Source organism: Myxocyprinus asiaticus, chromosome 10, assembly GCF_019703515.2.
Source record: "Myxocyprinus asiaticus isolate MX2 ecotype Aquarium Trade chromosome 10, UBuf_Myxa_2, whole genome shotgun sequence".
NCBI lineage: Eukaryota > Metazoa > Chordata > Actinopteri > Cypriniformes > Catostomidae > Myxocyprinus > Myxocyprinus asiaticus.
Window position 1 is genome coordinate 39,401,978 of NC_059353.1, and position 15,242 is coordinate 39,417,219.

At 37.8% G+C, this 15,242-nt stretch overlaps 1 protein-coding gene across 1 annotated transcript in view; it reads right to left on the bottom strand.

Moving 5' to 3' along the window:
• The window catches only part of erbb4b (erb-b2 receptor tyrosine kinase 4b), a 583,317-nt gene that overhangs the window by 142,806 nt on the left and 425,269 nt on the right, over positions 1-15,242 (bottom strand). Inside the window, exons 9-11 of the mRNA XM_051707947.1 lie at positions 13,332-13,458; positions 12,378-12,451; positions 3,692-3,782 (exon numbers count right to left, since the gene is read on the bottom strand). Coding sequence (XP_051563907.1) covers positions 3,692-3,782; positions 12,378-12,451; positions 13,332-13,458 — 292 coding nt within the window. The remainder of the gene's footprint in view (positions 1-3,691; positions 3,783-12,377; positions 12,452-13,331; positions 13,459-15,242) is intronic.

Sequence of the window (15,242 nt, forward strand, 5' to 3'; positions counted from 1 at the left end):
TCTGAATGCACTGATAATATAATGCACTAAGTTTGATTGTGCTTTGTGTTGGATGATAATGGGAAAGCTGCCCTTCCGGGTGGTAGTTCGTTAATTGTTCGTTAACTTCGTGTTGCCTCTTACCTGTTGTATGCCCAAGAATAAATCTCAGAAAATTAGCATGCCTGCACTCATTCATTAACAGTGTTTGTTACAGTAAAAGACTATGTTATATTACAAGGTGACATTACGCATGTAATCCGCTGTGCTGGACTTTTCCCCTTAATTATCAGCCCCTCCCACCTCTGCTGCTGTCTGTCAGTCCATAAGAAAAGTTTACTCGTGCTTGAAGCCAAAAACCGGGGAGGGAGAGATGATAATAGCACAGGTCGAGGTAATAAAAAAAAAAAAGGAGAAAAAAATTGGGGGAAAAAGGGGGGGGGGTATGGGGGGAATATACACTGCCCCCCATCCTAATATACACCAATCAGCCACAACATTAAAACCACCTGCCTAATATTGTGTAGGTTCCCCTCGTGCCACCAAAACAATGCCAACCTGCATCTCAGAATAGCATTGTAAGATGCTATTCTTCTCTGAGGTGGTTATTTGAGTTACCGTAGACTTTGTCAGTTCGAACCAGTCTGGCCATTCTCTGCTGACCTCTCTCATCAACAAGGCATTTCCATCCGCAAAACTGCCACTCACTGGATGTTTTTTTGTTTTTGGCACCATTCATGGAGTAAATTCTAGAGACTGTTGTGCGTGAAAATCCCAGGAGATCAGCAGTTACAGAAATACTCAAACCAGCCCGTCTGGCACCAACAATCTTCCATGCGATTATCTAATCAATCAATTGTGTGGCAGCAGTGCAGTGCATAAACTCATTCAGATATGGGTCAGGAGCTTCAGTTAATATTCACATCAATCATCAGAATGGAGAAAAAAATTTGATCTCAGTGATTTGGGCCATGGCATGATTGTTGGTGCCAGATGGGCTGGTTTGAGTATTTCTGTAACTGCTGATCTCCTGGGATTTTCACGCACAACAGTCTATAGAATTTACTCCGAATAGTGCCAAAAACAACAACAACAACAACAACAACAAAAATCCAGTGTGTGGCAGTTCTGTGGATGGAAATGTCTTGTTGATGAGAGAGGACAACAGAGAATGGCCAGACTGGTTCGAACTGACAAAGTCTACGGTAACTCATATAACCACTCTGTACAATTGTGGTGAGAAGAATAGCATCTCAGAATGCTATTCTGAGATGCAGGTTGGCGCTGTTTTGGCGGCACGAGGGGGATTTACACAATATAAGGCAGATGGTTTTAATGTTGTAGCTGATCGGTGTACATCCTCTGACAAAACATCAGTAAAATCGCAACCCTGTATCAACGAGACTTGTGATGTCATAAACCACTATACAGATGGGATTCGTTTTATGTGGGGCAATGTAATGATTGCCAGAGTTCTCATTGATTTTAATCCAGTCCAAAACAGGCATATCAGTATTTTTTCTGAACTTTTTCTGGGAACACGCACGACAATATAGATTACAGTGTTTTTATGTTCTATAAAATCCCCTACAAATAACCCAAGTAAAGATGGCCCACTGCAAATTGACATGCTGGTAAAAATACCAGTGAATTTGTGCTGTCTGTGAGCACTTTATTGTTGTTTCTGAAGTTCTCTGTGCCTAAAGTCATTGGTCAAAGACACCAGAAAATGAAAAGACATGCTTTACATCCTCAGATAAATGCTTAAGAAAAACATGCATCAACCCATATACACAACAGCCAGCATAAACTATTTAAAGAGAAAGAAAGGATAATATTTTCTTTTGGTTAGAAAAAGTGTAGCCCCGCATTTTGGGATATATCTTCCAGAAGTAGGCTACAAATAAAATTATAGAACTTGAATGTATTGTTCATCTTTTTTAATTCAAGAGAGTAATAGAACATTGCAATCTGTTGTAATTTGTCAAATATTCCAATAAATTTATTTTAATAATCTTATGTACAAGTTTAATATTTTCTCCATAATTAATCAGCACAGCTAAATACCTTTCCTCATAGATCAATAACATGAAACAGCAGTGTAAAAGCAGTATACACACCTATAGAAATAGCTTAATCCCATGTGAATTGATGAAAAGAGACATCTTTTTATTTTTTTTTTATTTTTTTTACATGTACACGCAAAAATGCACCTCACACTACAGCTCTCCCAACATAAATCATCTTTCCACAGCCCTGAGTGGAAACACAGAACTTTACAACAAACTGAACTCCCATGTGCAGATGTAGTAGCTCTGGGTGCAACGATGGTATGAGTATGTGTTGTCACACTGGAGATCCAGGTTCAAATCTCACCCCTTGACATATTTTTTCCCATGTCTCTACTCTTAATGTTTCCTATAATAATACTTGGAGTAATAAATAAAAGAGATTCCTCACAGTGATTTGGTCACAGTGAAGGTCGGGGAGTTGAGAGAAGGATTTGATCCGGATAAAATTAACCATGGTTTTACTGAAGTAATATTGTTGTAACCATGTGTTTTGGTGGAAACGATATACTGTAGTTCTGATGTACTAACCATGGTGTTACTACAGTATCATGTTGTTCATATTAGTTAATAGTAACCATGTTTAATTTTGTGGTTACTATGATTTCAGTAGAAAAATACCATGGTGATACTATGGTTACTGTAGTAAAACCATGGTTAATTTTTGTAAGGTAGAGCTAGGGGAAGGGGTTGGTGTAGGGTGTCTGTGGGACTCCAAATAAATGCAATAGAAATGCTGCAGTGATGCCATTATACTGTGTTAGTATTTAAACAGGGTGTAAGAATATCAAACGCTATTTGCACTTAGAGCAAATAGCCTCTGCCATATATATATTTTGTCCTCAAAGTGAGAACCAACATCAAACAAACAATGTACATCACAACAGTGTCTTTCCTTGCCATGCATGTCAGAGATGATGAAATCTCTTATTCATTTTCACAAAATGATTTTTTTCTTTTTTAATTATTATTATTTTATTATTATTATTATTATAAAAGGCTTGAAACATGTTGATTACTCAAGCTAATTTTAGACGGGAAAAAACTTTATAGTCTAAAGGTGCTCTGGAACCACAATAAATTGTCCTATCACAAACCTGGCTTAGCTGAACTGTCGGAGTAATTTCAGACACATGAAGATGAATTCTCATTTTCTGCTGTGTATTTTAGCGAAAGATCATCAATATTGCTGTTTTCTGTATGTCTCCCCTACAGTCTACTGTCATTATTATAACCACGTCTGCAGCTCTACTATGCGGGACCTCATGTCTACTCACATTAATGCGGGGAAGAGTGGCAATGCGTGCAGATACAGTTGGCTATCTTTTTGCTTGTTCATATGATTCTGTTGCAGACATTAAACATGCTAGTTTAAAGGGCCATTCACACCAAGCTTTTATACACAATCACTTAGCCCGGTGTCAGAAAACTAGCACAAAGATTTAGATCTCGGTCCGGATTGAATTGTCTTTCGCTTAGAATCCGGACCGGAGTCCGCCTATTGAGTACCCCTGCTACTTAATATAGGTGCTGTATAGAAACCATTGAAGAACCTTATTTTTAAGAGTGAACTTATGTAATTATACACTTGTTTTGACTAAATACGTTAATAAAGATTTCTTCTGGATCTGGTTGGCTCTTACCTGTAAAGAGACCTGCCTCCAATGGTTGCCAGATTGGAGAAGACACTCAGATCAGTCATGTTCTCTGGCCAGGATTGAATGTTTAGATAACCTGGAAAATAAAGATGACATGCACTTAATAGACATGCTAAATAAACGAGAAGGATATAGCTGCAGGCAGTGCTCCAAAAAGGGGCGGGAGTGGAAGTGACACCCCATTTTGGAGTTGGTGCAACCCCCTTTTGGAGTAACCACACCCCCTCCTGGAGTAACCCCGCCCTCCTTTGGAGATCCCACCCCCATTTGGAGGTTTCCGGGCTGTAGCTATACCTATTTGAAATAAACAGCCAAGACTGTAAACTCAAGCATTGCCACCTAAATGAGGGGGAAGTACCCGAAGATCAGCATGCCCCCGGACCCTCCTACAACAACTAGATAGTGTACTTCATGGGGGCCTGTGCCCTAGTAATTGACCCTTTGCTAAGCCCCACCTTGAAAGAATATCTGACCAATCCTGTCTTAGCAACTGTTGTCAGGCCGCCATAACTCTGACACACGTTTGCTATTTTCCAATAAGAACCTTCGGGATTGGTGTGTGTTTGAGTAGTTTTAAGCGAGATTTTATCAAAATGATCCAAAAATGTAAAACACGATGTTGCCAGGTCACTTGTAAAAGTGGCACAAGGTACCCAGAGAGGATAATCGCAATGTTTTTCTTTCTTTAAATATATGTCAAGAAGTGCATACTATGGATTAACTTTGTCAGTCCTAATTCCCAAATGAGCATGAATAACATCAGCAAATGTTAATTAAAGCTAATAACTGAACGTTAATTAATGTATTGATTCATGTAATAGTAGAAGCTATAGTAAATAAACAGTTCACAGCATCAAAATATGTGTGTTATGAGAAGTTTTTAGCAGTTCTGTTCACTTACATTAATGTTACCAGGTGTGTAATCGCTATCAAATGACGCTTTTCTCTTTTCAAGTGACAGTGATAATGGTTTTTCTTTTTTATGATTCACGGTCTCCGCAGTTTTCAATCAACTTACTGTGTAATTTAACAATTTCTGTTACAAAAAACATCAGAAAAATATGTCTTAGAATGTCAGTCTTCATTCCAGCCCACTTAAGAATATTATCCATTCCATTTATGAAAAGATTTGCCAAAAACCGCACCGTTCACGGCAATCTCCCATTGGTATGGGTGTTCTGCAGAGTTGGTCAGAGCGAGCGATCGTAAAAGGCTACAAACAGTGGCGCCTGCAGCTGGACGTCCGTATGCACTGTGCATACCATGAGCTCTCCGAATGACCTGAGAATCATTTTCTCTCAGAATATTTCAGCAACCGTGAAGTGTGTCCCATATTTTGTTGACTGTTTAAAAGAACTGGCAATGCACGATTTGTGAATGAAAATTAATCATTCTTTTGAATCGGTTCTTTTCAGTGAATTGGCCACACTGGCTCGTAAAACAGTCCGAATCAAATGCATAGGGCCACTTGTGAATCCATAACATGCACTAGCATATTTCTTCCCAGCATTGTTTTTAGCATGTTGGGTCACTTTTTAAAGTGTACACACTTGTTGGTGTGCATATATTTATGTATTATTATTTTATTTTTATTTTTATTGTTTTTATTTTATTTTTGGTGGTGCTGGAGGGTCTACCCTAGGGTGCCAGATGGGGCAGAACCAGCACTGCCTGACTATTTTTATTCTCATAGCCTGTACATATCCATCTCAGCTTAGTTAATGAAGAGCTATAGACCATTGAGGCATTTTAATAATGGATTCAGAAATGAATTATTTATTAAAAGGAAGACAGTCCTATGCATACAGCAAGAGATGACAAACAGGCTAGAGAAGTGGAAAAAGAGAGGACTTGGGAAAGCAAATGGAGAATGTATAAGGACAAGCTAGCATAAATTACACCAATTACTTTAACAATGAAATGACTGGATGGTGCACACTTTAAATGACAGAGCCAGTTGCATATGAAATCCGATTAGAATTTAGATTAGAATCCGATTGCCTTTAAACTATTTGATTACTTTTGGAGGGACACATTTAGAGCAAAACTGTATCCCGTTAAGAAGGGTAATACAAATATTTTTCCTATCTATTCCAAGATTGTATGGTCATACAGAAACTGTAGGCTATATCTAAGCCACAATTTGATACTTATAATAAGAGAATAGTTTAGAAGGAAACCTGACCTGCTTTGTTGTGCTTCGTTAAAACCAAGTTTGAATCCCACACTCATTAGCATGTCTACTGCAAAAAGACTTCAATAAATATTAATGCAGGCATTTGATTAAGGCATTTGCCTTCAGTGATGGTTTTACAGAGGAGAGAAAAAATCCACCAATAAATAATAAATCAGTATCATCTAAGATCCACATATCCTGATGTTGATATTAGTTGAGCTTTATTCACATTGATGATAGCCATTCTGAATGTTTATTATTAATGCTGAAAGTTTAGAGTTTATTAATACCAAAACTACCACAAACACGACTAAAATTTCATAATTTAAACTTTCCTAAACAGATCTTTCTGGACTAAATGGCTGAATTGGAGTTAACTGCTTGAGCACTGGCACATTTTGCTGTCTGTCATAAGGTTGCGAAGGCAGATTAGAGGAAGTGCTTTGGTGAGGTGTCATTAGCAAGGTGTCTGCTGACACTAATTGCCTTAATGACAAAACTGTAGCAATGGGAAGCCTTAGTGTGTGTGCATGGTGTGCCTTGAGAGTGGGCTGCTTGCCTGCCCGTGTTGTAATCTTTTTATTTTACGTGTGGAGGTGAGACTTCATCATGCTAATGGTGCTAACAAGGTCCCAGCAAGCAGCTGTTGGCTCCAGACTAACATCAGGAGAGTAACACCATGCCACAAAATAATTATATGCAAGAAAACACAGTGATGGCAAAGGAAAGGGCTGGAAATGAGTCTAAACAACACAAAATATATCTGCCCATACCTGAGTTTTTAAAGACATGCTTCAATATGGCCCTGTTCATATGGTATCCCTCTAAGGGCTGGGCGATACTGCATATCAAATATTTTGAATATAAAGTATTCAATATTAATCCACAGCTCTTAAGAATACCTTATTCTGATTGGTGAAACATGGAATTCTGCAGTCAAATATTGTTATATAATGACTGCTAAACTAGATAAACTAGACTAGACTGTTTCCCAGGCAACCATTTTTTTTACATAGCTGTGCTAATTTCATATCTCTCTAATCTATTTCTCATATCTCTCAAATGTTTCTTTCTTCTTACATACAGCAATACAATTATTATAACTCAAATACATTTGTCATGTAAATGTATTTACATTTTTATTTATTTATTTGGTACGTAGCTGTCTGATAAACGGTGTTAAATGTACAGTCGGTCATCATTAAAAAATAAACCTGATCACCCTGTGAGGGTTTACTTTGTGATAACGACCAACTGACTGTTCATTATACCTTACTTGTCGATAAACAAATTAAACCAACATTCTTAATATTGCAATGATTTTTTTTTTTTTGTTTTTTTGTTTTTTTTGCAATATGTTTTTATTTGGCCATTATGTTTCCCAAAGACTGTGTCAGTAGACCAATTTGACACCTTTTTATAAAGTTATTTTAATAGCATATCTGATTTAAACCTCAGTAGCAAAATATTTGAGTTTCAGTCAGTTGGTTTAAAATCCTGATTTAATGATTTGTTCGTACCACTATTCAAAAATGTCCATGGAATTCTCCATGTGGCAGTTTACATGCTTCAAAATGTTTTAGAAAAACAAATGTAGGTGAATGTGTATTACTAGGTTTAATATTGGTGCATATAAAACAATGATTAAAGATTCTTCTTTCTTGTGTTCATTTAGTAAAAAAAAACTGCATGGGATAACATGCCTTTTGTATTTTTAATTAGATTTGTACTGTGTTTTACTTACAATGAACACTTGAATATACCTGGGAGCAATGAATAATATGTTAAAACAATGGTTCCTCCGAGGGGAAAAATCACCCTTTTAAGCCATTTCAGACCAAATACATAAATATTAAGGTAGATATTGAATATCGTCAAAAGGCTGAAATATATTGAGATACACTGTAATTTAATCACATCTATATAGCACAGCCTTAACCCTTCTTACTTTCTGAAACAGACCAGAGGGTAAATAAGGACAGTCTCTCTCTCTTGAGAGATGATAGCTCACACAGGGCTTGAGCTGAAGGCAGCACAGAGGAGAGCTGCAGGCATTTCCCAAACCTTCAAATCGATGGAAAGCATCCAAGTGAGGCTGTGAAATGTTTATTTAATGTCAATCAGGGTGGTTGTTCAGAGTTTAGGTGCTTAATGGGAGTCAGACTGGTCAGACTTTTTTATTTTTCCAAACCCTAGTGAGGCAGGTGCCTTCAAGGGCAGCATTCTAAAAGATATAGAACTTCATAAGAGACCGATTTGGAAAACTTCACATAGACAGCAACTCCATGTGCCACACAAACAGTGCTCCACATGGAAGAATTAACTCTGGCTTTATGGCTGTTTGTTAGCTTAGCAACATGCTCATGTGAAACTCTACTGAAATCAACAAAGCATAAAAATACATAGCTCACACAACAATTGGGTAATATATTTTAGTATTTTTGGGGTAACATTTTTAATTAGACGGAACTATTTGCGTTGATAATTTTGGTATTGAATGAATTATATTTACCTTCATAATCAACATTTCTCTTACTTCGTCTGCCATGGATGGATTTCTTTTCACTGCGCATGTTGCATCCTTCTGCGCTGTTTTTGAACTGTTTTTCTGTGTGAACATGCTCTAGATGGATTTCTTTGACAGTTGCGCCATGTCTCTGAGTTTTTTCAGCATCTTGCGCAGGGACACCACATTTTTAGATGCCATGTCAAGTTAAAAAGAAGTTCAACTTTAGCACTCTGTTCTACCCATTGCGCGGCATCTAGCTTTTTTGGTCTGAACGACCCTTTAGAATGCTGCCTACAGAGGCAGCTCACTAGGATTAGGCACCGATCTTTGGTCTGTACTGAGGAATAGGGATTTCAAACTTTACAGCCATGGGGAGCACATTTGGGTTGTCTTCCATTGCACCAGGAACTTCAGTGGCAGTCGGCTGTCACTGCTAAATTACTTACTTCATGCATGCGTCCAAAAATTAATTCAGTACAACTGAGAAAGCATATATAATTTAAAAACTCACTATAAAGAAACACATATACCATGTGGCTCTGAATCTGTCAAAGTCTTCAAGCAGGGGTCACAGAGCAGAAATAACACCTTGCCAGTGAAGACGTTCTGTCAGTGACTGGCCACCTGCATATAGATGTGACAGCCCGACATGCATGCCTGACTGACTCCAAAAGCCCTCTTTGGTGTCACCATAGAAAGAGAGAGCAAGGGAGAGTTAACAAGAGTAAGGAGAGAGAAATAACTGCTCCAAGTGTTTTCAACAGCTTTCATGTTCCTTGTGAGTCGAGAGTCCGGATCTCCTATGGGAAGCTCTCTTTAGATGGAAATCCTCCCTTATCATGTATTCATCATTTATAGGGCCTCCCCACTGAGAAGCAGTGAAATGGACACTCATATAAACACAAACACACAGTTACACGCAACCAACAAAAATCTCTCTCTCTCTCTCTCACACACACACACACACAAAATGTAGTAAGATGACTTACTGTCTACTGCCTACATACACCGATCAGCCACAACATTAAAACCACCTGCCTAATATTGTGTAGGTCCCCCTCGTGCCGCCAAAACAGCACCAACCCGCAGCTCAGAATGCTATTCTTCTCACCACAGTTGTACAGAGCGGTTATCTGAGTTACCGTAGACTTTGTCAGTTCGAACCAGTCTGGCCATTCTCTGTTGACCTCTCTCAACAACAATGCTTTTCCGTCCACAGAACTGCTGCTCACTGGATGTTTTTTTGTTTTTGGCACCATTAGGAGTAAATTCTAAGGACTGTTCTGTGTGAAAGTCCCAGGAGATCAACAGTTACAGAAATACTCAAACCAGCCCATCAGGCACCAACAATCATGCTATGGTCCAAATCACTGAGATCCCTTTTTTTTCCCATTCTGATGGTTGATGTGAACATTATCTGAAGCTTCTGACATGTATCTGCATGATTTTATACACTGCTGCCAAATGATTGGCTGATTAGATAAACGCATGGATGATTGTTGGTGCCAGACAGACTGGTTTGAGTATTTCTGTAACTGCTGATCTCTTGGGATTTTCACACACAACAGTCTCTAGAATTTACTGCAAATGGTGCCAAAAACAAAAAAACATCCAGTAAGGGGCAGTTCTGCGGACGGAAAAGCCTTATTGGTGAGAGAGGTCAACAGAGAATGGCCAGACTAAAAAACATCAAGTTCATTCACTTTTCTGCGCGTTTGGAAGATGGCATGCTACACAGGTGAGGAAGCTCTACAGATAGTCCTGGATAGTGATGAAAAGTTCACATTTTCACCAGAAGAAGAACAGGAGTCCAACGAGGAACGTTTGCATTTTGAAGAGCGACTTGATCCAGCCGAGGATACAATTTCGGATGAGTAAGTCATTTAGTTTTACTTACATATTAGTTGACATGCTATTTTATATAAACATGTACATATTTTACTAGTTGGACTATTTCCAGATTGCCAGCCAGGATTCAGAGTATTGAAATTTGAAATAGAATATGTCCTAACAGGCAAGTTTTAGTTCCATTTAAATGTTGTTTCGGCTAAAGCAGGTGTTTAAATTGTATGCTGTATGATATAAATATGATATGTAATGTGATATAAAAATAATATGAATGTTTAGATTATATTTTAACTAGTGTTTATGCTGCCTCACTATCATCAACAAAGCTTGTGCTTGCAAATATCTGTTCGGGTGTAAATGTGTAAAATGTGCTGTAAATATGCCCATATTAGAAAATCAGCATATTAGAATGATTTCTGAAGGATCATGTGACACTGAAGACTGCAATAATGATGCTGAAAATTCAGCTTTGATCACAGGAATAAATTGCATTTTACAATATATTCAAATAGAAAACAGTTATTTTAAATTGTAAAAATATTTCACAATATCACTGTTTTTGCTGTATTTTGGATCAAATAAATGCAGCCTTGGTGAGCAGAAGAGACTTCTTTTAAAAACATTAAAAAACCTTACAGATCTAAAACTTTTAAATGGTAGTGTAGGTCTAAAGTAAAGTCTTTATGTAAAGAAAATGTATAGTCAGATTACTTCTTTTAACTTAAACTTGATTTTGTGAATAAGCTACAAACAATTCATTCAATCAATCATTAAGTCTCCTCACATTCATTCTCTCTCAGGGGAGGGATCTTTGTCTCCTCAGGTGTGAATCACATCAGTATTCATGATCATCCACACTTTCTCGCATATGGCCTTTCTAACACTAAAAGTTTCTTACGAAAGTTAGATGACTATATTGTTTTTTATGAATGAGTGATCAGGACGGTCTTTACATCATTTTTAAAAAAAACTCTAGGCTACAAATCCAGTTCTCAAATGTCTTGTGAACAAATGTTTAGTACGTGTTATATGGCCTTATTTCAGTGACTTAAAATATTCGTTTTTTCAAAAAACATGCATAAACGTTATTTTCTCAAAAATACAAACAAATACATACATGTTGTTCACATATTATTGTAGCCAAGTTTGTGCTGAATGCAGTGTTATCAGACTTTAGCCATTAATATTTTTCTAAGCAACTGAAAAAAGCACAAATGTCAAGGCATGTCAAAACTTCTCCAGGGCCCAAAAAAAGACCCCAGAGGGTTAAGGCACTTTTCTGTAAAGCTGCTATATACGTATACAGTATGTGTACAAGGTTGTGGAGTAATGGAATACAGTTACATTCAAAAAGTATTTTGATTACTGAAGAGATTAATTTGCATTTTAGTGTTATTTGTTTCATTTGATATTTAGTCCTTTCATATGGAAAACATTTATACATATAAATGATCGATCCAAGGTGCATTTGAACAGTGGTGAAACATTTTCTTATGATGTGTTACCTTCATACGAGCAGACAGAGAAGTACGTTTGAAGTAAGTTTGGAGCAGAAGAAATAGAAATAAACCTAGTGTAAATTGTCAGCTTTACGCTAAGCTAAAATGCTATTTCTAGCCATTTTACATGCACGTTACCAGGCACAATCATATTTATTTTTTTTATCAAGAAAATTCACATTGGGATCATAATTTCTTTTAATCTAGTAAGACCTTTGATATTAGGGCAAAAATCGTATTCTTGATAATAATTTTTGTATTGTATTCCTGTAAAAATATCTAAAAATCCTTAAAACAAGATCAATCTGATTAATCTTGTTTTAGAAACAACACTACATAAGATATTTTGGTTTTTCAGAGAATGTATTTTTAACATGTGTATTTTGTCTTACTGTACTGGCAGAGTTTTTATAGTCAAAACAAGCGAAAAAATCTACCAGTGCTGAAGAAGTAATCCAAAGTATTTAGAATACGTTACTGACCTTGAGTAATCTACAGGAATACATTACAAATTACATTTTACAGCATGTATTCTGTAATCTGTAGTGGAATACATTTCAAAAGTAACCCTTCCAACCCTGTATATGTATGTATATATATTATGCAATGTGTTATAAAAATACAACTGATGGGACTTACCAGTGACCTCTCGAACAGTGCGGAACACATTGAGTTTCTCTGGATCCAAGGGCTCTATGTTGTGATATACGTCCCTATAACACACAAAAATATCACTTATCATTCTGTTACAAAATTGATAATTCTGTCATTTATTCTTTCCCATGTCGTTCCAAAACTGCATGCTTTTGTTTTTTCAGTGCAACACAAAAAGTGAGATTTTGAAGAACATGGTTCAATAGCCATTTTTGAATATGAGTGCAAATCTGAAGGAGATTTCAGATCTTTAGTGGACTGTAACATGATCAGTTAAAAACAATTTTATTTTCTTGTTGTTCCAAACACAAATCTATTCTATGACTTCAGAAGACTTGGAATATAGCGCAAGTCATATGGACTTTTATGGTTCTTTTGTAGCTCTGTTTGAGCATCACAATCTGCGGATATATACACATGACAATCAGATGCAGCGGTCTCAGATAGAGGCCACTAGAGGGAGAAGGTCAACCAGAGGTCAAATTACTTCTTGACAGTCTGACAGTTCAATATTTCTCCTTCTTTCACAGTGCCTACAGAGAGAGGAGGCAATGTGTTTTTCATAAAAAAGCACATTAACTCCGGCTGTATTGAGAGGCCCAGTGTACTGTAAGTCAGCATTCAGTAGCATGGAGGTCTCGTGGGTCTATAAGGTCTTGCTTGGACTGTTTACTTCACAACGTGTGTAAACAGCACTTGTGTGATATTAAACAGTCTAGTGTAGTTTTTTTAAACTACCATGATGAAAAGGCTATCTCTATTAGTCTAATACTACTTGAATCTACTCCTACATCATACAGTATAATCTGATGTTAGCTGATAAAAAAAGAAGTACCATTTTTTTATCAAATGGTGAATTCGAACAATTCAATATCTGGTATTTAGCTGTAAAACAGAATGTAACTGAGGTGATATAGTTAATAAAGGAGTGACTCTCACCCTTTAATACCCGTAATTAGGAACACCAGGTTGCCATTGATCTTGGTACAGTTGATGAACCTGTCGATGTTGCTGGAGTCAACGGTTTGAGCCTTCTGAAGGCTGGCAGTGCCGATCCCATCACATGCTGTAACACAAGCCAGAACCTGTGATTACTTCAAATACCACAAAATCACACATGGATATTACAGGTCATGTTTGTGAGGACATAAATAATGGATGTCAGGTCAATTGACCCTTTATCAAATTGTTAACCATAGTTTCCACCAAAATACCACGGTCAAAGTTACTGTTACTTCTGTAAAATTGTGGTATTTTATGGAGGTACTACTTCAAAGCTTGGTATTAAACATCACCTGAAATGAAAAAGCCAAAAAAATAAAATAAAATAAAATAAAAAGACATTGACATTGTTATTAAAAAATATGACAGGGATTCCGTTTCCAAATAAATAAATAAAAAAAAAAATCATTAAAAATGGCAGAAAAATGGCTGAAAGCTTCTTCCACTGTTTGATAGAAACCCAGTCCCTGTTAAGGGGAATAAAACAGATAATACCAGCCTTAAGGTACCTTAATACCTTAATACTGGATTTGGAACAAGGTAGCTGGTTTGTTGCTAGTCCAAAGTGGTCTACCAGCTCTAAACAGCTTGAACAAGATTAGTTATTGGTCCACCAGGTCATGTAAACCTCAGCCCAACCAGTTGGTAGGCCATGTTGTATCTAAATGGTAGCCCTCGTTCTGAGAAAATTACCTAAAGGCATTTTTCCACAATCAGGCTAAATGGTTATTGTTCTTGTAGAACCGTGCCATTCCATACCGATCTGGGCTCATTGGTTAAGGTTTATTTTCCATTGTAGTGCTGTGAAATCAAGACAAGAATGGACTAACTGAGCAAGTGAACAGTCGTAAGTCACCACATCACTACATGCGCTCCACCAGCACAGTTCTCTGTTCTGAGTAAGGTTAGCTAACCGTGCTGAGAGTTGCGAGCAGGGAACGGTTTGTAATCATACTGTACCATACTATATATATATATATAAAGTAAACACTTTTATAGTAAGAATGTTGGAATTTTAGTTAACGGGATAGTTCACCTAAAAATTCTCTCATCATTTACTCACCTTCATGCCATCCCAGATGTGTATAACTTTCTTTCTTCTGCTGAAGACAAGTTATGATTATTTCGAAAAAAAAAAAAAAAAAAAAAAAAATATATATATATATATATATATATATATATATATATATATATATATATATATATATATATATATATCTCCGCTCTGTGAATGAGAGCAGGGGTGCCTGCAGGATTTATTCTGAGGGTACACACACAAATCTGCCTAATTAAAGATTGGCCGTGGAGAGGGGAGGAGGAATCTCGTCCCCGCAGTCCACTGGAACCAATCCCGTGTGGGCGTGTTTGTGCTACAGCTAGGCGTACAGGGGCAGGGGGTCCACCGCTGGAGCACCATACCTGCCAAAATGAGACGGTAGATGGTGGTCGTGATGGCGGCCGTGCGCACAAGATATGTGACCCAGGAGATGAGGGAAACATTCTTTTGTCAGGCTTTTGGGTACCGCAGCCTCCTGGGCATGCAGCAACAAAAGATTCTCCTCCCGGCCCTCCACCGGGGGATGGAGTGGTCTGTCGACCAGCCCCAGAGAAGTGGGTCTCCTCGCCCCTGGGTCACCCGTCTCGAGGGCACTTTGAATCCTTCCTCGGGTTCTTAGTGGCCGGTCGCGAGACGGGTGGCATCTGTTTCCTGCGGAGGGCTCCACGCCGGAGCCGGGCCATGGGGGCGGGCTGTGGCGGAGCCGGTGTTGTTGCTGCAGGAGGACGCCCTTTGTGACGAGCAGACAGGGTGCGGGGTCTTAAGCTGCGCCGGGGCAGGATATATTGTAA